The following is a 24851-nucleotide window of genomic DNA, read 5'->3' on the forward strand; positions in this document are numbered from 1 at the left end:
GCAGGCACTGGCATATTAAGATTCATTTATAAACTTACTTCTGGTAAGCATTTGAATAACATTTCATATCTTTGTTGGAGAGAACCTGAAAGTATTGAAATAAATTAGACAACGTCGTTGTTAAATGTGACCATTAATGTTACAAATAAGCATATTGTGGAGAGTAGTTTTATGTCTTGGGAGCCTTACTTGCCAAAGTCAATATATTGAGAAACCCAGACATGTCAATAAGCAATTGCAAACTTGATGATTTCTTCAGTAGTGATTAATGATGGCTTTTATTCTTGTTGATTAAACTTTTGAAATTTTGACATAGCAAATCATACTGGTGCACTATACAAATACTTAAAAAAAAACTTTTGGGATTACAGGATATTTTTATCAACTGGAATTTCCGATTCAATCTGTTACGGTTGCGAACAGAAGTAGCTTTTACCCAATCACTATGAGTTGGTACAAACTGTTCCATAAAAGTAGGCAGTGCTTTCTTGGAGCTTAGGGGTACTATGGAGCTAGCTACCATTTTTCATGTGAAAAACCAAACAGATAATCACTAACAGCTGAGAAGGGACTATTAAGCCTTGCTCTGGCTTTGATGTTTGGCTACGCTGTAGGAGTGTAACAGGCTACATACGAAACATGTTTCAAAATCAACTTTGTGGTCCAGCTGTAACTAGCATTGAAAAACTTTCAGCCAGCCTCTATTACGTTATGGATTATTGTAATTGCATAGGTGCTGCTTTGTTAATATTTGGCATGATAATATTATATTAATTATATCATTAATTCTTCTTACACGTACCTCTCTCCCTACCCAGCAGACACCCACCATTTGGTAGCATCATGCAGTTCACTGAGATACGATATTATGTTGTTATACTTTGAAGATTCTTATTGTGCAGCTGGACTTCAGTGACAGAACTTGATTTAGGTTATACTCTACAAAATGTTCTTCAATGTGCATAGGCATTTGTTTAACACTCCAAGGCTTTGGAAATTGTATCCTACTTGCATGTATTTACACTTTTGTCGATGCAGAGGGGCAGCATCTTTGTTTGACTTTAACCTGTTTGTATTTAATAATGGTTTATAAAATTAGACAAAGGTCCTTTTAATGGATGTAACATGTAGTTTTGATTGACGCGATGTAGTCTGCTGCATTAAGCAGTCTGCAATCACATGGGCTGTTTTGTACCTCTGTAATGCTTTTAACTAATTACTACTATAGAAATATTAGTATCATAGTCTATCGATGCTTTGTACACATTTTTCTACAATTTCTGATTTTTTCTGTTCTTCTCGACAAAAACCATACACCAGAACAAGCTTACTATTTTAGCAAGTACTTTGGAGATTTACCAAATAATGCTCAACAACTGCATTCTTTTCTTTGTTGTAGCTCTTGTTGTTCTTACAAAAGAGTAAGACTCCCTAACATTAGATACAAAAAGAGAAACAATCCTAAAATTGTGTACTAACAGACATATCCAAATTATTTCATAGCCTCCAAAACTAAATCTATGTGCATGACTTTATTATAAAAATGAAATACAATTGATTAATACAAATGTCCATGATCACTTTTTGTTGCTTTCCTGGACCTTTCTTAAATTTTTCATCTAGTTCTTGTAAGTGAATTAAGTTGTATTTATTGTTTTTTCAGATCGATGTCCAATTAGCAGTTTGTATTGTTTTACATTTTCCACAATTTTTATACACAGAAGCACAACATTGTCTTTTAAAAGGAATTATGCTCCAAAAATTGAACATACTCCTCTTTAGTCTTTTGAGAGAAAATTCTGAAGTTCAGGCTGGCACAGCTTGTAAACAGTTGTTTTCTTTAAATTCAGCAATGCTGTCTTTATTTCCTCACATGTGTAATGAGTACAAAATCAATTTTCTGAGTATTTTAAAGCGTTCTCAATATGCTCCAAATTAATGCTAAACCAAAAGGAATCTGGTAATGTGCATGATTACAGTAGATTTAGTATTTACTAGTCCATTACCTTCCCGTGGCATCTACACCTGAAAATATATATATGTTATTCTTGAAAATGCAGCACAATTTTCATCAGCTTAAAAATGGACAGCTGGTCTATGGTTGCTTCAAGCTATTGAACACTGAAGCAATTCGAACAGAGTAGCACTGATTCTTGATCCGGGATTCACAGCCACTCTCGAAGTAAATATCTCCTACTGATCCTTATCATAACCGTAGAAGATAAGATGGGCATACACAATGAGTCTTCAGAATGACTATAAAAAACACCCAGTGGCCCAGCAAGTGCTTTTAAGTAGCCTTTCAATGGTCCATGATAGTACAATTCTCACAATTGTTCCATACTGTTTACTCCTTTCACTTCTCTTTTTTCTGTTTAACAGTTCCTGATTCAGTCAGCACAGAGATATACAATCTGAGCCAGGCATACGTGACACCAAGTGCACAATACACAGAGGTGAGGAGCAGCGGGATGAATGGCAGGGTTTGCTTCCATGGCGTTAATGGGTAGACAATTTCACAGAAGATCTCCAAAGGCACCAGCCCCAAGAGGTAGAGCTTTTCCAGGTGATTCAGCAAAGGACCCTCTGATCTGTAATACAAATAACAGAGGAAGAGAAATTTAAAAGACCGTATAGGCAAAAAAGCACATTAATAAATAGGACGAATACTTGGTTGGGCTTTCCTTGTCAAAATTACGTTTCTGAGCAGAAGCTTCCCAGAACACTTCGAAAAAGAGCTTAAAATAAATCTTTTTCTTTCATAGTTTATGCCAAGATCACTTAGTCATACATACCTTGCACCCCTGGAGATGGTGACAAACCTGGAAATTGCTTCAGTACAGTTCATTGGCGGTCTACAGGAGGACCGCCTTCTATGACGATACATCTGCCAGCCTGAATGACTTGTGTGACCAAAAGGCTACCTCTATCCTAAACTACAATGTTCAGCAAAGTCATTTGTGTTTTTTAAACTACCAACAAGATAATAAAGAAGAGAGGAAGACCTCATTGTGATATTGAGTTTGAAATACCTAAAATAACACATACAGAATCTCTATGCGTTTCTACTCTGATGTGGACCTGCAACGAAATTCCAGAATTTCAAGAGCTATGCACAGGCAAAAACAACACAACCCCAAATATCCGCATTTTATGGATGAAAACACTACCACTCATTCAAAGGTCATGACTTGCTTGCACTAGTATTCTCCTTTCAGTTCCTGAGGTGTCATACTCAAACCGTCACCAATACTTGCTTCTAATTTTACACTATACTCTCATATTAAGGCCTTCTGCATACTCAAATTCTGCATTTCTTTTCAGTATTTTTACGTTTGAACTGCACAGCTGTAAAGTTTGGGCAGTATCAATTTTTGGACTTGCAAAACTATGGACTAGCTCTCCATTTTCAGACTTTTAAAAACATTTAATAGGCAAAGATGAACTGCGCATTAGTTATCGATAAATGTCACCATACCACATAAAAAGAAAATTGCAACAACCAGAAACAAATGTGTAGAGCCCAGTGACCAATGTATTTTCCTTTTTGATTTATATGTATGTTATACTACATGTAGATTGTACCATAAACACATTTATGTTTAAAGTATTTTATTCATTCAGTGTGACACATCCAAACTTATATACAGCCATGTAAGATCAGCAGATGAAAAGAAGCAAAAGTTCGGCATGTCACAACATTTAAGCCCAAACATTCCCCACCACCCCAACGTCCCAATGCCCCCCCAAACTCCCCCCCACCCCGCCCCCCTCCCAGTTTCCAGTCCGCTATGTAATATATAGCCTATCTCCAGAAGCTATAGGGAATTGGGGAGGAGGATCTCATCCCGCTCACTGATCTGGCGTAGGCGGGGTCGTAAGCCGCAGGTGGCGGAGGTACCTCGGGCAAGTAAGCTCCCTGAACTCTGTGACCAGCAAAGAGTGAAATGGTTGCCACAGTTCATTAAAGTGCGTTACATCCCCAGCCACAACCAAGGACAACTTCTCCATCCCCAACACGTGCCAAAGTCTGTGGAGCCAGCCCGTTATTGTGGGTACTGTGTCCGTACGCCAATGTATCAAGATATTCTGAACAGCAGAGCCGAGTGCAATGGGGATCTGTCTACCTCTTCTGGACTTGAGGGGATACATTAGGGCATTTGGGAGTCCTAGCATGGTATATGCCGGGAAGCGCGTGAGCTCTATGTCGAAATGAGAGTCAATTTCATCCAGCTCCTCCTTCCAGTAATCAGTTAAGAGAGGACAGTCCCAGAGAATGTGCGTGAGTGTACCCCGATACCCGCACCCCCGCCAGCACATGTCCGTCTTACTATGGTCGAACTCATGAATCCGCTCAGGCGTATAATACCAATAAGTGGATAATTTAGTAAAGGTATCTGTGAGGCCCATATGATAGGCTGAGTGGCGCGCCCTATAAGCTATGTGGTCCCATTCCTTGGGGCTCAGTGTCCTCCCAAGCTCCCTTTCCCATCTAACCCTCCCTGGATTGTGGAAGTGTGTGGAGGGTAATTGCAGAAACATATACAGGTCCGAGATTAGTTTCGAGTCTGATGGACGGGACAACAGCCATCTCTCACACGGTGAGAGCATCCTATCCGCCACCTCCCGCACCTGTGGCTGAAGTGCCCAATGCCGAACTTGCATATAACGGTGTCTCTCCGTTTCAGGGAGGGAGAATTCCTGCCGAAATTGTGTGAACGGGATGATACCCTCGGGGCCATACATGTGACATAAAGCTCTGCACCCTGCCTGCCGCCAATGTGTAAAGGCTCCTTTCTCCATCCTAGGGGTGAAGGCCGGATTATCCACCAGCGGCGAAAGGGGCGAAGGAAACGTGGTGAGGTCGTACCTAAGGTAGGTCGCATCCCAAACTCTCAGAGGCACCCTAGTAATGAAGGATGCATAAAGATTCTTAGGCCGATGAGTCCGGTGCAGGAACGGTATCTCCTGCAGAGGCCGCCCCGCCACCGCTTGGTCTTGGAAAAGCCAATGCTTATCGGACTCCCACCTGCACCATTCGACCAAGTACCTCAATTGGGTCGCCTGAAAGTATTTCCGGAAGTCGGGAATGCCCAAACCACCAGCGTCAGGAGACAAAAGAGAAAGGGATCTGCGTAGCCTAGGCTTTTTCCCATGCCAAATGAAACGGGCTACGTCCGACTGCAATTGCTGTATCCACCCCTTCGGCGGCAGCAGCGGCAGAGCCCTGAATAAGTAGAGCACTTGTGGCAAGATCGTCATCTTGACGGCAGCAATTCTACCCAACCAGGAAAGGATGCCGCGATTCCATCGGCTTAGCTTGGCCTTGATCTTGGCACCCAAGGCCATGTAGTTGGCCGAGACCATGGCTGGCAACGTAGGGGCAATCTGAATCCCTAAATACAGTATCGCCTCCGAGGACCAAAGTAGCGGGAACCTGTTCTGCAAGTACGCCCTGGTGTCAGGGGCCAGGGATATATCCAGGGCCACCGACTTCCCCAGATTTACTTTAAAGCCAGAGACCGCGCCGAACGCCGCCAGTTCTTCCATACAAGCCGGAAGTGATGTCCGGGGTGTAGCCAATGTAAAGATGATATCATCAGCGTAGAGACTGACCGCATGGGTAAAGCCACCCATCCGTATCCCCTCCACCGCCGGTCGAGTCCGCACCCGCTGAGCGAGCGGCTCCATGTAGAGAGCGAAGAGCAGGGGTGAGAGCGGACAGCCCTGCCTTGTGCCTCTCTCAATGGGGAAGGCTGCAGAAGTATAGCCATTAACTCGGACGACCGCTGATGGTTCCTTATAGCAGTTGAGGATCATAGAGCGAAACCGATCGCCAATTCCCGCCTTCACCAGTACTTGTTCCAAGAAGGGGCAGTGCACGCGGTCGAACGCTTTTTCGGCGTCGACCGTGAGCATCATCCTCTCTCCCGGGATCCGGGACGCCTTCTCCAGCAGGTGGACCACCCGTTTTGTATTGTCCACCGTCTGCCTTCCCGGAACAAAACCGGCCTGATCCGGATCAACAAGGCCGGGCAGATGAAGCGCCAAGTAGCTTGCCAGTATCCCAGTATAAAGTTTCAGGTCGACATTTAAGAGAGATATCGGCCTATAAGAGCAGCAGTGTTTGGGGTCTTTCCCTGGTTTGGGGATTACCGTCACGGAAGCCCTCAGGAGATCAGGCGGGATGACTCCGGGTTCCGCGAAGGAATTGAAAAGGCAGGCGAGGATCGGGGCTAACGATCCGCAGAACGTCTTGTAGAAAAGGGCCGAGTAGCCATCTGGGCCCGGTGCTTTGCCATGCTTGAGCCTGGCAATGGCCGTCACTACTTCCTCTATGCTAATGTCCCTGTTTAAGTGGTCCGCTTGTAGCGGGTCCAAGGAGGGCAAAGTGATCGAGTCTAGGTAGGAGGACATAGCCGGCACGTCCGGCGGGCCCCCCGCATAGAGGTTGCCGTAAAACTCCCGGAACGCGGCCGAGATACCGGTGTCATCCGTCCCAATTCCACCCATGGGGTCAGAAAGTTCCTTCACCAGCTGGCTCTGCCTAGTGGCCCGGAGTCTATTGGCCAACAGTTTGCCACAGCGATCCCCCCCCAGTGTAACACACATGGCGTAGTCGAAGGGCTGCATATTCCGCCCTGTCCATATCTAAGGTGGCAAGAAGTTTCCTCGCTTCTTTAAGCTGCCGCCAAATCCTCGGGGCCCCAGTTCTGCGGTGAATCAGCTCCAATTCCCAGACCCCGTCAGTGAGCTCATCCCTCTTTATCCTGCGTTCCCTATTGTCGGCCGCAGAGATCGATATGAACTCTCCTCGGAGGACCGCCTTCAAAGCTGCCCACTGGGTGGCCCTGGTAGTATCTGTGTTGTCGTTGTGAGCTAAATATTCACGAAGTACCTGCTCAATACGGTCCGTCACCTTTTTCCTGTGGAGCAGAGTGTCCCGGAGGCGCCAGACCCCCGCCTGGGCGGCAGATGGCGGCAAGCAAAAGGACGCCTCAACAGGGGCGTGATCCGACAGGGAAATAACCCCCATGCCTACGGTAGTCGCTAGGGCATGTACCGGGGAGGTGACCACTCAGGTGATCAAGCCTCGCATAGGTCTTGTGCGCGTGGGAGTAGTAGAGTAATCCCTGTCCGTGGGGTGCTTATGACGCCAGAGGTCCTGGAGTCCACCTCCGCAAGTCGCGCCTTGCAACCAGCTGAGAATTCCCCGACCTGTGGGGAGCGCTGAGCCGATCTATCGATCACCGAATCAAAGACCATGTTAAGGTTGCCCCCGAGGATAACATGCTTATCCGGCGAGGCTGAAATCTCTTCCACCGCAGATGCAAGAACCGCTCCTGTTTGTCGTTAGGGCTATACAGAGAGCCTATCGTGAAAATCATGCCCCCCACCCGAAACCTATGTGCCAGCATCCTCTCTTTAATTTCTGCGAATTTATGAATGTGCTCTCCCCTGAAGTGTCGGGCCACTAGGATCGCTACCCCGGCTGTCTTGGTTGGACCTGAAGAGAAGAACTGCGTCGGAAATTTACAGGAGCGTAGCCTATGTGTGTCCTGTGGCAATAGGTGGGTTTCCTGAAGGAGACATATATCTGCTTGGGTGTTCTCCAACAAGGAAAGCACCGCTCGCCGCTTAACGGGATTGTTCAGACCCCTGACATTCAGGGTCACAATTTTAAAGGAATAAGGAGGCATAGAAAGAAATGTGTGTAAAGGCGCAAGTGTCCTGCATGGTGAATACCGCGGGTGAGCATACCCCTTCAAACTCAAACAGCAAGTCGGGCCCCCACCAACAGTATGAAACGCCTCTCCCCCATGCGCAGCGCGGCCTAGTATCGACCACTATCCCCAGTGCGACCAATTCCCCCGTCATAGACGCGCCAACCTCACAGACCCCCTCCCCATGCACAAAGCAAAGCAGAATGGAGAAACTCAGGCAAAGCAACATTTCCTAATAGAGCGCACTGGACAACCTCATTCCCCACACCCAACTCCCACGAACCCTCCCGGTACCCCAACACCCCAAAACAACCCCTTCCAAACCCAAAACACTGTCCCCGTCCCTCCAAAAATAGAGTCACGGAAACCATTGTCCAGGCCGGCCCAAAAAGGCAAGCCTATGGGAAAGTCTCGAAAGTGGACGTCCAGCCACAACACCACCCCCGCTCTCCCCCCCCCCCACTCCCCCAAACCTGCAGCTCAAAAAAGAAGAAGCGATGACGATCTCCCCCCGGAGAATTCTTAGGCGGTCAAAGCAACCTCCTCTGTCGCCGTTTCTATAGCGACCTCCCGCACAGCATTATCCATGTCAGCCCGGATGGTAGGCGAGTCCGGTCTCACCGATGAGGTCGAAGACCCGCGGCCAAGGATCGATTGCCAGCCATCCCTGGTGATCCGGCGACGACGTGGAGTGGGCCCCTCTTCGTCAGTCGCCGTGATGCCCAACACAGTACAGGTGTCATGGAGGGAGCGGAGCTGATGCAGTACGCCATTCCATCGGAAGATAATACGGAAAGGGTGGCCCCAGGAATATTGAATGTCATGCTCCCGCAAGAAATCAGTCACAATCTTAAAATACTTGAGTTTCTGCAGGGTGACCACCGAAAGGTCTTGAAAGAGGGCTACCCTGTGGCCTCTGAACTCCAAGGAGGGCTTAGTGCGAGCTACTCTCAGAATCCTTTCCTTCAGTGGAAAGTCCGGCAGGAAAGCCAAAAGATTGGGGGGAGGTGCCGGGGCTCTACGTCATGGGCCCACTCTATGAGCCCTATCGATCCTAAGAGTGAAGTCAGCCGGCTCACCCAGGACTTCCCGAAACAGATCTTGCAAGTAGGCGGCCGCATCTTCCCCTTCTTCTCCGAGCGGAACGCCCCGGACCCTGATGTTGTTCCTCCGGGAACGGTTCTCGAGGTCCTCCACATGAGACTGTAGATCGATCTGCTGGTCTCGGAGCCTAATCACTTCTTGCTGAAGCTGTGTGAGTTCCTCGTCTCGGGCGTGTCCCGCTTCCTCCACCGACGAGACCCTTTCTCCTAGGCCATCAACCTCTCTCCGGACCTCTCGCACCTCCCCCGCCACTTCCTGCTTGAGAGTCTGGAAGTCATCCCGTAGAGAGTTAAAGAGCGACTCAACGAACGACCTAGTCACTGGTGGCTCCCATCCACTCGCCCCCTGTGAACTGCTAGACTGACTGGGGGAGGGCTGTCCACGGTCCTGTCGAGCATTGCTCCTGTTCAGCATCTCCGGCAGGCTGCGGTCACCTTTCCTGCTCCCCCTGTTACCGGCCATTTTGGGTGCCGAATAAGAGTGTTCAAGATCGCCAGCGTTAGCAGCGCTCACAACACCACGTAGCTACTCGCTGTGCGACCGCCCGGACCAAATGGGCCACCCCCGTAGTGCAGTCCAGTACCCGTTCTCCACCGCTCCGTGTTCACTCCTCCGCAGTGCTAGGCCGACGGGGTACAGCGACCAAGTCAAAATGGCGGCCACGCTCTGTAGCACGCTGCCTCTCAAACCCCAGGCCGAACTCGGCAAGGGAGCCACCAGGTATCCACGGCGGTCGCTTCAAAAGGCTCCTGAGCTTCCCCTGGGCCCGAGTTGCACCACCAGGCACCCACCACTGTCTGGCCGGCAGCAATGGGTGGGACGATCTCGTGCCCCGAGCCAGGCCGACAAGGCCTCCGAACCCCTCGCCTCCGTTCCCATCCAGGCCGGAAATTGGTCGGCCGTCTCGGCGTGATCCCAACTTCTCACCGCTCCGGTCGCTTTCGTTCAGCGCCACAGTCAGCAGCTCCGCACTGCAGTAGGGGGTGGACCCGAGCTGGTCCCTGCTCTCCTCTAGGTCGTGCCAGCGGCCTCCGCACAGCGCCCCAGGCTCGAGTTCGCTCACAGGGCGGACCCAACTGCACTTCCGGTCGGGCCGCAGCTTCCGAGGGTCGCAGCTCGGCTTTCACAGTCCGCCAAAAATGCCTTCTGGTGCGCAGATTTTTCTCCCAGCAAGGTCCACCAGTTCTCCACTGCACCCGCCGCCGCCTGCTAGCGACAGTGGGGGGAGATCAGCGATAAATAAGGCGTTCAGGGGCCTGGGTCGGAGGAGCTCGCCGAGGTCGCGTCCTACTACTCCGCCATTTTGGTCACGCCCCCCCCCATAAACACATTTAAACAACGTGTTGACCAATAAGGATAAATCAGATGCATGCTAGAAGAAATAGCTCAAAGAATGCCATAGGTATAATAGTGCATTTTAAATATACGAGGAGCGGAACAAGATTTCATCTGATAGTTTACCCCAGCCTACTTCCACTGAGTTCTCAACACTCACTGAGCCATCTAATGAAGAGACTAGCATAGGAAACCAGACTTACCGATGTCACAATCAGACTCTGATGCCTCAACACCCTACGGGCAGGCTAGAGGGGATGCATCTAGCATTTCTGAACAACCAGAATGATGTTAGACAATCTTGATGCAGGCAGAAAGGCTGTTAATAAAACAAGAATCCAACACAGCTCAAATAAACGGAATTCTCATCGCGGAGACAAAATTGAACTTTTTCACAATCACCGAAAGTCCTAGGTGCTGGTAAAAGATGATAATTTCTCAGATGCTATGGTAAGCTCTCTTAGGGTCACAGATGCAGTGACCCAAGAAATGTACTGTTTTTCTTTTTAATGTTTCTGGAGGGTTCCTGTCACTCACTTATTATACTGCCCCGGTGCCCACCGATGGCACTCACATCGTTTCTTTAAGTTGGGGACCATGGGGAGACCCAAAGCTCCTGCAGCCCCCAGCTAGCACTCTGGCAAGAGACACATTAGTTTAGTGTAGATTCATCAAATAGTGCCAACGTTACTAGCAAACCAAAAAATGCTTTTCCTATGGAAAGTGGTCCTAACTATAACTTCTCAGTTTACCTTCAAATCGATATACCCACTTTAAAAGTAGCCATATTAACACATATTGATTGAAACACATTCAGTTCAGTGCGCATGGAAGTTCAAATTAGCAAATAATGTGTCAATTTTAATTCAATGTACGAGGGATAATGAGAAGCTCTCAAACACACACATACTCATACGACTGGTAGGAGCGCCACAAAGGAGCTCCAAGCGATTGGGAGTCCTTTCCCAGGATATCTCTGTTAGCGGCAGCCCCCAAGCAAACTACAATTAATCAGCGCAACAGGATTTCTATAGCGTAACAGGATTTTACAACCCGCTAAATCTCTCACCTGGCTTCCCTCTGAATCGATGATCTATTCCCGGAGGAGACCACCATCTAGCCGGAGCTTTGCCGAGGAACACAAACCTTGGGGACGGAATCGGTATCGGAAGACTACCGGAGGTGCCGAGGTGAGCTTGCCAGTTTGAATTACCCCGATGTATGGGGTGCGGGCCAGTTAGAACAGAATCCCCCGGGGCGAGCCCTGAGAACCGACGGACGAGGTCATTCCAGGGCAGCGCGCTCCCTCCCTCTCTGCATCTCAGCGCGCGAGGACGGACACCCGGAATTCCAGAGTGCTTTCGGGTCCTCCCCACGGAGAAAAATAAACGATCACCACGCCGGCGCCTGCATGGGTTGAGGGTCTGGAAGCCTGGTAGGATCGCTGCATCGCTCGGCGAATCTTGACAAGGCGCTGACATCCCGCCTAGAGCTCCGTGGGAGGACCAAGCGATTTGCGGTCTGTCCGTGTATGGTTGCCCCTTGGTGGTTCTGGGGAAGCGTGGTAGTCGCGCTGCAAGGAGGATCTGGGGGCCTGGCTGTACGCAAAGGCTCTGAGAAAGAACACGCTGCCCGGCCTGCCCCCCATACCCCCCCCCACCCCCCTGACATTGTTTTCCGCTTGACACTATTGAGTGCTTTATCAACTGCTCTGGGAAATTTTTTGTGGTTGGTTTATGCTTTCCTCCACAGCTCTAATAGAGCCAACGATCATTGCATCTGCATCTCATTTAAGACTTTGCACAACCACCACGCGCTGATGTTTTATTTTGTGTATATATGGTCTCTTATCTGTATATATATATATTACTGAGCTGGCTTGTTGGGTTCTTCAAATTTATTCTTAATAATATGGCCGACCATTTGGGCATCTGAGGAGTTGGATCCAACCCATATGCTTAAAGGAAAGGGAAATAAGACTACCTCACTGGAAATAAACACAGGACTACATAGTAACCACTTGGAAAGGACTTTTCACTTCACTAGATGGAAAGTAAAACAGGACAACAGGCTTAGAAATAGATAAAGGACTACATAGCCACCTTCTAGGACCCCTACAAAGGACGCAGCCATATTGGAATGGGCATACACATGGGGATTTAACTTAAACCTCGACCATCTACCTCTCCACTGCCTATTTTCAGGTTAGTTTCTCTCTGCCTTTTGTCCCTGCCCTTTATCGAGCTTATGCTTTAGTCTACCCTGCACCTGAAGCCCCTGACTCAATCTCCAGCTCCATTCCTCCATCCTAACACTTCACACCACATAACTCAATCCCCCTTTTTGAGAGCCTTGTTCTCTTTAGCATTTGTCCTTTTCTGCCTCCATCTTTTACTCTTCACCCTCTCTCCTTCTTTAGACTCCCCCCTGGCCCCTGCTTTTCCTGAGTCCCTGTGTCTCTTTGGGGCTCCTCCAGTTTCGCCTACCCTCCCACTCTTACCATGGAGCGCAAAGGCATTCACACATACAACATCATTTACCCCCCTGACCTGTCAAAAAATATCAGCCAAACGGTTCAAACACAACATCATCAAATCGCATCCTGAAACCCTCTTCGCAGATCCCTACTTTTCACCACGCAACGGGCACTCAACCATTGACATCATTTTTCACACTAAACGGTAAGCACAATGGAGGAAAGTATTCCTTTCCACTTTTTCTGTCTCCTCCACCAGAAAATCGGCACATGGTCTATCTATTTATATTGCCCATTCCCAACTCTTCCGAGCTACAGCAACAATCCCCATCTATGACAATGGTACCATCCTTTTACAAGCCTCTGACCGTAGTTTAAACCTCCTAGACAACATCTTCTCTATCATCAAAGAACTAGTGGATAAACCGCAAATAGCCCCACTTCCCACCTATCTCACTAACACTAGTATGGATGACACAGCCATAGCCCTCCCTCCTCCCCTCAACTCCCGTCCACCGCAGGTTTCTGGTTTCCTTGAACTGGGGGATGCCACGCTCCCAGTTCCCTCGACGTCCACCCCCAACTATACAACCAGCTGTACTACACCTATTCAGCGCACGCTCCCCCTACCCATTATGACCGTGGACGAGACCTCTCTTGCACACCACACTCTTACAGATATCACTCTAGGACGGACCATAGCACCTCACCATCACTCATCACCTTTCCCCCCCATTTCTGAACCCTCTCATTCACATACTTCCGTGACCCCAGTTACCTGGACGTCGACCCCCACCCCCACCCACACTACTAACCTCTCCCCACCGATACAGCTCAATCTCCCCCTACCCATCATAGCCGAGACCACCCTTGCACCTCACACTTCTATGGTTACCTCTTTCTCTCCGTGCCTGGCACGCCATAGTCCATCCTCTGAATTCACAGACACCAGCTCACCCTCTGAACAACATAAGCCTCTTTTCACACCTCCCACCTCCGCCCACTGGCCTAACAAATCCTCTACCCAACCAGCCTCATCCATATCCCTACCACACACGCACACAGCTATACAGCTGATCACTCGCTCCCCGCACCAGCACTCTCACCCACCCTGATGACACCCCAGCCACATACACTCACTGCTTCTCCCTCCACCAAAATAACCCCTGAAGACACTAGACTAGATGAGATCATCTCCACACTTCATCTAATCAAAGAAGACCTCCAAGCCTTTAAAACCATGCTTTCGACCCATCCCTGTCTCCCAAGATCCAACACTCTTAACAAGTCCCTCTCACACACCCAGAGCACCAAACACATGGCCCGAGATGGTTATCTATACCCTCTCGCAACCTACCTTCTCGCCCCTTGCGTACTAACAAGCATCTCTCAGAGACAGATCTTCTCTCTCTTCTTCTCTCCTACGATTCTCCTGCTACTACCACCGACCATCTCAAACGCAAGTTCATCCCTTCTATACTAGCAAACCCCTACAGGCCCTCAACTCACAACAACAGAGGAGTCATCGTCAATAATCTTTGTAATGTCCCACTCACCCTGGAACACACATCATCCCTTGCCACCCTCCGTCTTAAATGCTCACTACTGAATTGTAGATCGGCATCGAAACACGCAACTGACATAGCCGACCTCATTTCCTCGGCTAACCTTGACCTCATCATTCTCACTGAAACATGGCTTACAGAGTCTTCCTCGCCCTTTATCGACATCCTAGTTCCCCCTAACTATGACATTATCAGACTAGATAGGGAAGGGGGCAAGAGTGGAGGGGGTATTGCATGTATACAGTGGAGTAACATTTCCATAAACAGAGCTATACCCTTGTCACTCCCTTCCTGTGAATACTTCAGCCTCAACCTCAACAGCAATGGTAAACCTATCTGTTCGCTCCACATCATGTACCACCCACCTGGAGATAACCTACTATTTACCAAACACCTCATGAACCTGATCACATCACTCACCGGTCGACAAAATACACATATTTTCCTTGGGGACTTTAACCTCCACTAGAACGACCCTAGTGACACAGTGGTCAACAGCCTTAAAAACTTCCTCAACGCCTTAGACCTCATCCAACTATGCAATAGTCCTACACACAACAAAGGCGCAACCTTGGACTTAATAATCTCTAAGACTGATTCCATCCATCTTGAATCAATTCTCCCTTGCGACTGGTCTGATCATCACATCATCACCTTCTTCATCAAAGAATCTATTAAGTTGACCTCTGCCCAAGCTATAAACCTAAGGTCTGGAAAAGGGACTGGAGAAATCTCAACACAAGCACTTTACCCGACTCTAGCAAGGATCTACTTCTACCCCCTGCTGGAACCTCTAACGTAACCGACCTCACCAACCACTACCTAAACTCCATGACCACGAAAATTAACGAACTTGCGCCTCTGCAACTAAAGAGAGTCTCCACGAAAGATTCAAAACCGTGGTTCAACAGTCTCCTTAACGAGGACAGACGTTCCCTCAGAACTGCAGAACGCAACTGGAGATCAGTACCAACCGCCAAGCACCTCCTGACTCTAAAAAGAAAGAGAAATGCTTATTTTCGTAAGGTCAAACGCACCAAAGCAGACTTCTTTACCCAACAACTTGACCAGGCAAGAAATCGTCCAAAAAAACTTTTTGAACTAATCAAAACCCAATCGAAGGACCAACCTCAACGACCTCTTGATCCAACTGTCCCACAACCATCTTGTGATGACTTTCCTAGCCACTTTAAACTCAAGACGGAGAACATCAAGAAAGATCTCCTCAAGGACCTAATCTCTCATTCTTACCCCCTCACCAACTCCCTCCCACCCCCTAACGCTTCTCTACAAATCCTATCCAAGTTTACAATGAAAAATGATGCAACATGGTCACATTTTCACTCCTATTCTGAAGAATCTATTGGCAAATTTCTCAGTATCTTGAAACCATCTAATCACCACTCTGACCCTCTCCCCGCTAGGGCGGTTAAAGATCTGACACCGATGTTACTACCTTTGTGGACCAAGATCATCAACAGCTCTCTTCAACAAGGCAGCATCCCTGATGCACTAAAGATTGGACAAGTGTCTCCCATCCTCAAGAAAGCCACAGCTGACCCCATGGACCTCAACAACTACCTCTTTATCTCCAATATTCCCACCCTGGCCAAACTTCTAGAAAAATGTGTTCACCACCAACTTACAAAACATATCGACCATTTCAACCTCCTAAACAAACACCAATCTGGCTTCCGCACAAATCACAGCACTGAAACAGCTATGACACACATCATTGATGATGCGCTTCAACTCCTTGATCGCAACGAAGCATGTCTCCTCATTCTATTAGACCTCTCCTCAGCGTTCGATACGGTCAAACACGAACACTTAATTGATCTGTTGAAACACAGAATGGGTCTTTCAGGTCCAGTGCTCGATTGGTTCTCCCCCTTCTTACAAAACCGGACTCAAAAATTCAAGATCAACAACACACTGTCCAAATCAATTCCGGTCACACTAGGAGTCCCACAAGGCTCCTCATTATCCCCTACACTCTTCAACCTATTCATGGAACCTCTTACCGATCTGCTACAAAAATCCAATGTGCAATTCCACATGTATGCAGACGATACCCAACTCTACCTCAAGATCAATACCTTGGACGACATTACTTTGCTCAACAATACTCTTAAGATCACCCAATACTGGCTGGCTGTGAATCACCTCAAATTGAATGCCTCAAAAACTGAATTCCTCCTCATTGCTCCCCCCGCCAAAGTCCCCACTATGAACAATCTTATAAAACACCTCACAGCACTACATGCTCAACCAACCATTGTTGACTCGGCAAAATCACTAGGTATAACCCTGGATTGTAACCTCAATATGCAGAAGCATATTAGTAATGCAACGAAAGGAGCAAACTTTCAGATCAACACACTAAGGAAGATTAAGCCCTTCTTACCCCCAACTGACTTCAAGTTAGCGGTGCAGGCCTTAGTTCTACTGAGGCTGGACTATGGGAGTGTCTCGTTAGGCGGACTTCCCAAAACCTCCACAGCTCCTCTTAGAGCCTCCATCAACGCTGCAGCGAGACTCATCACTGGCTCGAAAAATGGGCCCACATCTCCCCGGATCTGAAATCCTTAAACGGGCTGCCATTTGAAGCCAGAATTCACCTAAAAATAGCTTGCATGACGCACAAGGCCCTACATCATAGTGCCCCAAGTTATCTCACACAAAAACTCACAATTTCTGGAGGATCAAGATCAACAAGAAGTGCGGAAAACTTCCTTCTGAAACCACAATAATTCATGAAGGAAAAAAATGTATAATCGCTCCTTGTCCGGAATGGCACCAAGGATATGGAATGCCCTGCCACCAGAAATTAGACGAATCCCATCCTTCCGTTCCTTCAAACTGAAAGTAAAAGGCTTTCTTACGGCAAAATTTACATAAACATCACTTAACTGGTCAGGGGATAACCCTTATTCCATTATCTTATCTACCAATCGAATGCTTAACTATTATATGTACAGCTTTATTCTACTCATTGTGACTTTTAATCATCAATATACTACCCTGATCCTTCATTTTTGTATGGTTTGGTCTTGCACACTATCTGACCTGCCCCTTTATCTAGGTTTGTCATTGTAGCCAGTCATTTTTATCTTGCTTTAGCCATAATATCCACAATGTCTGATCTGTCCTATGTTCATATATTCAGCATCTTGACTCTACTCTTACGATCCTACTTATTTCCTTTGTTTTTGTTATGCCTATACACTTTTGTTGTAATGCGCTCTACTCTACTCATAATGTTCGACCTGTGCTTTGTATCTTATCGTTTTGCTTATTCTTTTTTTTTTTGATCTGTTATACCTATACACATTTATTGTAAAGCGCTCTGATACCCGTAAGGGTCTTGTTCGCACTATATAAAACTTTCAAATAAATAAATAAATACATTAACAAGATGATTATACAGATACATTTGGACAGTGTGTTTTATAAAAAATGAGGCAAACACAAGGAGATGATGGATGGAGCGCCTAAACTTTTCAGACCCAGTCACAGATCTGGGTTGAATTCATCATCGGTTTTAGCTCCCTTTGCCACCCCAGGTCAGACCCAGCCATAAGCAAATCAGGCTTGACCCGGTTCTTCAGGGTGCTTGTTTCCGGTCCAGAGAAGACCTGGCTTGGCAGTTCGGGCTGGACTGTTCCCATGAGGCGGAGGGTCAAGACTGATTTGCATATGGCTGGGTCTGAACTGGGGTGGAAAAGTGGGCTAAAGAACGATGTTGGATTCAACCCAGATCTGTGACTGGGGGTGAGTGTCTGAAAAGTTTCAGCCCTCCGTCCATCATCTCGTTGTGTTTGTTTTTATAAAAATGAGCCTGCTATGTAGACAAAAAGCCACTATTCAAATTAAGCAGCACAGTTGTATGGATGGCAGTCATGTTTCTTAAAACATGATGGCAAGGATTATTGTTACGGTCACAATCATTTGCCTGCAAGACCACCCTCGGAAAAGGCGGGCATCCCCAGTGCATTAATGCCCATCAAACAGCCCTGCTTAACAGGAGACAATTGCTAATGAAGTCACACTCCAGAATTATTTAACACAGTGCTAGCCAGCAAGGACCACAAGAAAGCAGATTGGATATGTTCGGGACTGCTAAATGATTAAGGACAGATTGTAGTCGGTGGAACTAGAATATTTAGCAACATAAATGGACTGTTTGGATTGGAAAATATTTCAAGAAAGAGAGACTGGAAAAAAAGCTGTCACAGGGATGAAGTGTGAAGAGCAAGAAATAGTTACACTGGTGCAAGGAACTTCCCGGCAAGGTAGTCTCAATCCAGTACTTTTCACTACTAATAAATTCAAACCCAATGATAATCTAATGCATAAAAAGAAAGGGAGATCTCAATGAGCCTGAATTACATACACTTCATCAAATATATTGCTCGTCTCATGGCATCACAACTACATGTGCAAATAGGATATAGAAAGCAAAAGCCATTTCTAGTAGGACATAATTTAAGGAGGAATCCAATGTTAGTTTTGTTTTTATACTTTGAGCTTTTGACACGGTCAGTAGTAAGTCCCCTTTCTCTCAAGCTTTCAGCAGCTTCTTTAACCTTATCGGCTTCATCAACAAACTGCAGTTAGCTCCCAGTCTTTTCATTACGTCTTCGACATTTCCACTCACGCAATCAGTGTGCTTATACCATTGTGTATATTTAGGAGAAAGCTCAACATATGCTGTGCATCCTTCATCTTTCTAAATATTATTTATGCTACAGTAATGAGACTGAAAAGTTTCCAAATGCTGCACTCATTTACATAAATCCGGCTGAACATGCCATTACTTACCACTGTGCACTTGGGCATGATGCTCAAAAACGTTTTTAGAGGCTACGTGAAGAAGGCTGTCATTTACTGCCCTGGCCACACTCTTTGTGTAATATCAAAGCAATCTACCAACACAATAGTCACCACTTTGCCAAAAGAAGAAGTTGATTACCGTTAGTAACACTCTTTCTAGTGGGTACTCTTTCTAACCGCAGATTTCTCACCTTTGAATACTTCCCAGGCGCTAGGCTGGATCCAGAATCTTTACTTCAGCAATGCTCCTGTGCGCCACTAGGTGGTGTAGTGGGGCTATGCCACCTTGGAAGTGCTTGAGTGGAGGAGCATATATGCGCCACTCTTGTGCGCGGACGCCAATTTCTTGTCTTTCTCCTTTCCGTGCCCTCAAGGCAGCACATGAACAAATGTTATCCGTGTGCTAATACCTAACTTGGGACCTCTTTAGATGTTAAAAACAGGCCACTCCACAGAACGGGGAGGGATGATTAATCTGCAGTTAAATAGTGTATCCACCAGAAAGAGCGTTCCAGAAGGCAAGTAACTTGTTTTTCCGATGGATACTTCTAACCACAAATTCCTCACCTTAGAACAAATTCCTCACCTTAGAACAAATACCAAAGAGGTCCCTCCCTAGATGGAGGGTCTGCGGAGTAGACGCAAAATGTTTTGCAGGACCAAGTGGGCGAAACACCCTTCCTGCCGGACCTGGCTGTCGAGGCATGAGTGCTTTTTGAATGTGAGCACTGATACTCATGTAGCACCCTGGCAGGTGCCAAGGCACTATTCATGCCAACACAGCAGTAGGAGCCTTAGCTCTGATGGAATTGGTTCTCAGACCTTCTAGAGGCTGCTGCTTGGCCAGTGTGCAGCAGAACTTAATGCAGATGGCTATCCACCACTATAGGGTCTCTTCGGCACAGCCTTTCCTTTCTTTGTCTCAGACAACCCCACAAACAGCTGATCTTCCTCATGGTGTTCCTTGGTAAGATCAACGTAAAACCTTTTGTAGTCCAGTGGATGGAGCCTCTCTTCCTCTTGAGAGGTAATCACAAAGAAATGCGTTACTTACCTGTAACAGCAGTTATCCAGTATTGGTGTCTTTCATAGATTCACATGCCTGAATCATTCCCCGTCGTCGAGACGGGAGCCTCCGGTACATAAAAAAGTAATGTCCTATAGACATACATAGAGAAAAGGGTCTAAGGGCCTCCCCTTAGTAGCCTTTCCTTGTCCTTATGTAAAAAGGACCAAATTCTCACAGTCAGCCAATCAGCTCCGACCTCCCTCTAGAACTTTCCTGGGAGGAGCCTCAGTCCCTCAGATTTTCGTACGCACCCAGCTAGGTTGGCGTAATATAGTCCGAGAGGGAAGTGAGTCCTTCCAGGGGAGGCGGGAGGGTTGCATGTGAATCTATGAAAGACACCAATACTGGATAACTGCTGTTACAGGTAAGTAACGCATTTCTTATCCAGTATTAGGGGTGTCTTTCATAGATTCACATGCCTGAATCAGAATAGCTAGCAATCATAGGAGCACATTTGTAAAGTAAAGTTGCTCTGCCGTCATGTCAGATAATGCATATAATATCATACAACATGGAGACAGCATAGATAGAATATCACAAGAGCAAGAATGTGCATACCTGGAAGGCGGGATGTAGGAAGGCGCACCTTACTGAAAGAGATGGCGAAGCACCGCCTGGCCCACTGCCGCATCCTTCTGGAGTTCGATGTCCAGGCAGTAGTGTCTGGAGAAAGTGTGCGGTGACTTCCAGGTCGCCGCTCTGCAGATGTCCAGGATCGGCACTCCAGCGAACAGTGCTGCTGACGTGGACATCGCCCTGGTGGAATGAGCAGTGACATGATCATTCAAAGGCCGGCCGGCCTTGTCGTGGCAGAATGAAATCGCAGAGGAGATCCATCTGGAGATGCTTTGCTTCGTGAGAGGCAGGCCCATTCTCGGTCTGCTGTATGCCACGAACAGTTGTGAAGATTTCCTGAGAGCCTTAGTCTTGTCCAGGTAGAACTTTAGGCATCTCATAAGGTCCAAAGAATGCAGCGACCTTTCCGCTGCTGTTGAAGGGTTGGCAAAGAAGGACTTAAGGACTATTGGTTCCTTGAGATGAAAGTCCGAAGGTACTTTTGGAATGAATTTAGGGTTTGGTCTCAGTATCACCCTGTCCTGTCTGAATTGCATATATGGTTCCTGAATGGACAAAGCTTGCAGCTCGCTAACCCTTCTGGCAGATGTTAGAGCGAGCAAGAGCGCTGTTTTCCATGAGATGTGTTTAATAGAGGCCCGATGAATGGGCTCAAACGGATGACGCATGAGTTGGTTGAGTACCAGATTAAGCTGCCATGTAGGAGGGACTTTCCGAGGCCTCGGAAAGGATCTGTAGAGTCCCTTCAGGAATTGCTTGACTAGCCGACTGGACCACAGAGAAGGCCCTGTGACAGTTCTGGTGAACCTCGAGATAGCCGCCAGGTGAACCTTAATGGACGCATGTGCTAGTCCCGACTGAGCCAAATGCAGGAGGTATGGTAATATCTGTTCAGGGGTGATGGCGAGGGGCCGCAGGCCCTGGTCCGAACACCAAATGCAGAACCTCTTCCATTTGAGAGTGTAGGTTTTGTTCGTACTGTCCGCCCTTGCTTTAGCTAATACATCCCTGCAGTCTTGTGGGATATTCAGGCCACCGAACTCTCTGTGCTCAGGAGCCAGGCCGATAATTTGAGCGATTGGAGGTTCGGGTGCTGTACTTGCCCGTTGGACATCGTCAGGAGGTTCGGGTGTTGTTTCAGGCGAATCGGTGATCTGATGGAGAGTCGAAGCAGATCCGAGAACCAGTGTTGCCTCGGCCAGAACGGGGCAATCAGGATCAGGGTACAGGGCTCCACCTTCATCTTTCTGAGGAGCCTCGGGATCATCGGGAATGGAGGAAAAGCGTATGCAAAGGCGCTGAACCATCCGATGGAAAATGCATTTCCTAGTGACCCTTGTTGGGGATGCCAACTTGCGTAGCTTGGGCATTTGGCGTTCCCCTTGGTGGCAAACAGGTCGATGTTCGGGACTCCCCATTGAGAGAAGATGTGAGTCAGAGCGCTGTCGGATAGTTCCCACTCTTGGGAGAGGGATCTTTGCCTGCTCAGGGCGTCCACGATGGTATTGTCCTTTCCTGGGACATATTCCGCTTTGAGCGGGATTCCGTGCAGCACTAGCCAGTTCCAGATCTTTTGCGATTCGCGTGAGAGAGAGAGCGAACGCGTTCCCCCTTGTTTGTTGAGATAGTGCATCGTCGTGGTGTTGTCTGTCCTGACGAGCACCGGGGAGTTCTGGATGCGTGGCAGGAAGGCCTGGAGAGCCAGATACACGGCTCTCAGCTCCAAAAGGTTTATATGGAGCAATTTTTCCTGAGTGTCCCATTTGCCGCTGATCTGAAGGTCCTGGAGAACAGCGCCCCATCCCTCTAGGGAGGCGTCTGTGGTTATCACCAGAGGTGATGCTGGAAGGAGAAACGGTAACCCTACAGTTAGATTCATGCGACGTTTCCACCATTCCAGACCTTTGGACATTTTTGGTGTGATCCGAATAATGTCTTCGAAGGAGCCAGTACTTTGAGTCCATTGGCTCGTGAGTGCCTCCTGCAACGGGCGCATTCTGAGTCTGCAGTGCGGGATGAGGAGTATGCAGGAAGACATCATCCCTAGGAGGGAGGTGTAAGTCTGAACTTTTAGGTGTGTCTTTGCCGCCACAGCTGTGGCCAGAGATAAGATCTTGTCCGTCCTCTCCTTCGAGGGGAAGGCTCTTGTGCACTCCGTGTCCAAGGTGGCCCCTAGGAAGGTGATTTTTGTTGTCTGTTCTTTGAAATCGTGCAAGAAGCAGTCCGTTTCTGTTGATTCCACAGCCATATGGAATCTCTTCGCTGCTCTCTCCACAAGCTTATGGAAGCCGGCAATGTCCACAGGCGGGGAGTCCGCTTGACGTGGTTGTGGTGAAGCTGGGGATGATGCCACATATTCATCCTATTCATCCTGGTCCGAGTGTACCTCCTGGACCTCTCCTTCCTCCAGTTCCTCCTCATCCTCATCTTCGTCCGAAGAGACCACCACCTGAGGCTGGACGTCATGGTGGGTTTGAGGGTGATGCTGAGGTTGTTTTGGGGCGGACACTGGTACTTGGACTGTAGGTGTCTGATTCCCCTTGTCCTCAGGCGCATGAACCTTAGGCGCTTGACTGCCTCTGTCCGCGTCCGGAAAGCGTTGTTTGTAATCCTGTACAAGGAATCTTAAGTCATTAACAAGGGTCGCCGGTAAGCATATCATGGGGGTGACTTCCGTGCGGACGCTAGTATGGACAGAGTGTTCCTGATAGGTGAAGTCTTCCTGTTCCTCATCAGTGCTTTGGCATTTGATGTTAAGGTCCGAGACCGAAGTAGAGGGATCCAGATGGTCATCCTCTTCGGATTCTTCACTTTGGAAGATTTCCTGAGGTGGCTGCGTTTCCACTTTGCTCGGAGATGTTGTTTCCGGGGTAATTTGCGGTTTGGTAGGCTTGCCAGACTTCGCATCAGAGCCTGTCGTCGTCGAGGGAACCGTCGATGGCGGCAGCATGAAGGTCGATACTTCCACCAGTTTCGATTTTTTCCATGGCTCAGGCAGTGCCATCTTCGACGACGAGTCTTCCGTCGACGGTGTTGTCGTCGTCGAGTCCTTTGTCGACGGAGTCTTCGCCGTCGACGGAGAGTCTTTGGTCATCGACGACGAGCCTTTCGTCGACGGAGTCGTCGACGAGGTCCTCGTCGACGGTGGAGTGGGCGATTGATTCTTGGTCGTCGACGACTGCGAAGTCGTCGTCGACGTCTTCGTCGACGGTGTTTTCGTAGACGACGTCCTCGTCGTCGAGTCTCTCGTCGACACCTTCGTCGTCGACGGTGGGATCTTTGGCAACATCTTCGACGACGATGGGCTCGTCAATGACGACGGCGGCGTCGACGGTGTAGTCTTCGTTGTCGACATGGTCTTTGTCGTCGACGACGATTTTAGGAGTATAATAGAGGAAACAGGTCTACCTGAAGATGAGGAAGACTTAGTCGTCGACGCTGAAGGCGACGACGCTGATGTGGTAGACACTGTGGTCGTGACTGAGGTAGTCCTCTGGGCTTGTCTAGAGGACGGAGCAGGCTTCTTAAAGGTTTTATCATCCTTAGCAGACACTGAAGATGTCGCAGATCTCGCCTCTGAAGACTTCTTGTGGGTCTTCCTAGGAGGAGTGTCTGAGGGGCCAGGGGAAGACACCCTAGGCCTCTTTTGAGAGACAGCTGAGGTCCTGGAAACACTGCTCACAGAGGAGTCCAGATTGTCTCTGTCCTTAAGCCTGTCAAGCCAAATAAGAAGGCGACCTTCCCCATCTCTCACGGTCTTTTTAGGAAAAGACCTACAAATCTTGCATTTGTCTGAGACATGGTCCGGGTAAAGGCAATACAAGCACAGGTCATGCTGGTCATCCACATGGATCCTTTTCTTCCCACAGGAAGAGCAGGCCCTGAAAAGGGCTTTCTTCTTTGATTCTGACATGGAAGAAGCAGTGGAAAGAAAACACTTACTGCCAAGACAGTGTAGTGAAGTAATCCTTGAAGAGTTGAGGGTTCAGATATCACTTTCAAAGAAAGTTTGTTGAAGTTGAAGGAATCCTGAGGAGAGCTCAGGCTGGAGACTCCCTAGCACAACGTGCGGTAGAAAATCTGAGGGACTGAGGCTCCTCCCAGGAAGGTTCTAGAGGGAGGTCGGAGCTGATTGGCTGACTGTGAGAATTTGGTCCTTTTTAGGT

General features: G+C 48.0%; 1 protein-coding gene across 1 annotated transcript in view; it reads right to left on the reverse strand.

Moving 5' to 3' along the window:
* Window positions 1–250: 250 nt before the first annotated feature.
* The window catches only part of ALG8 (ALG8 alpha-1,3-glucosyltransferase), a 152120-nt gene continuing 127519 nt past the window's right edge, over window positions 251–24851 (reverse strand). Inside the window, exon 13 of the mRNA XM_086933905.1 lies at window positions 251–2591. Coding sequence (XP_086790031.1) covers window positions 2357–2591 — 235 coding nt within the window. The 3' untranslated portion in view covers window positions 251–2356. The remainder of the gene's footprint in view (window positions 2592–24851) is intronic.

This window comes from Lissotriton vulgaris, chromosome 8 (assembly GCF_964263255.1).
Source record: "Lissotriton vulgaris chromosome 8, aLisVul1.2, whole genome shotgun sequence".
Lineage (NCBI taxonomy): Eukaryota > Metazoa > Chordata > Amphibia > Caudata > Salamandridae > Lissotriton > Lissotriton vulgaris.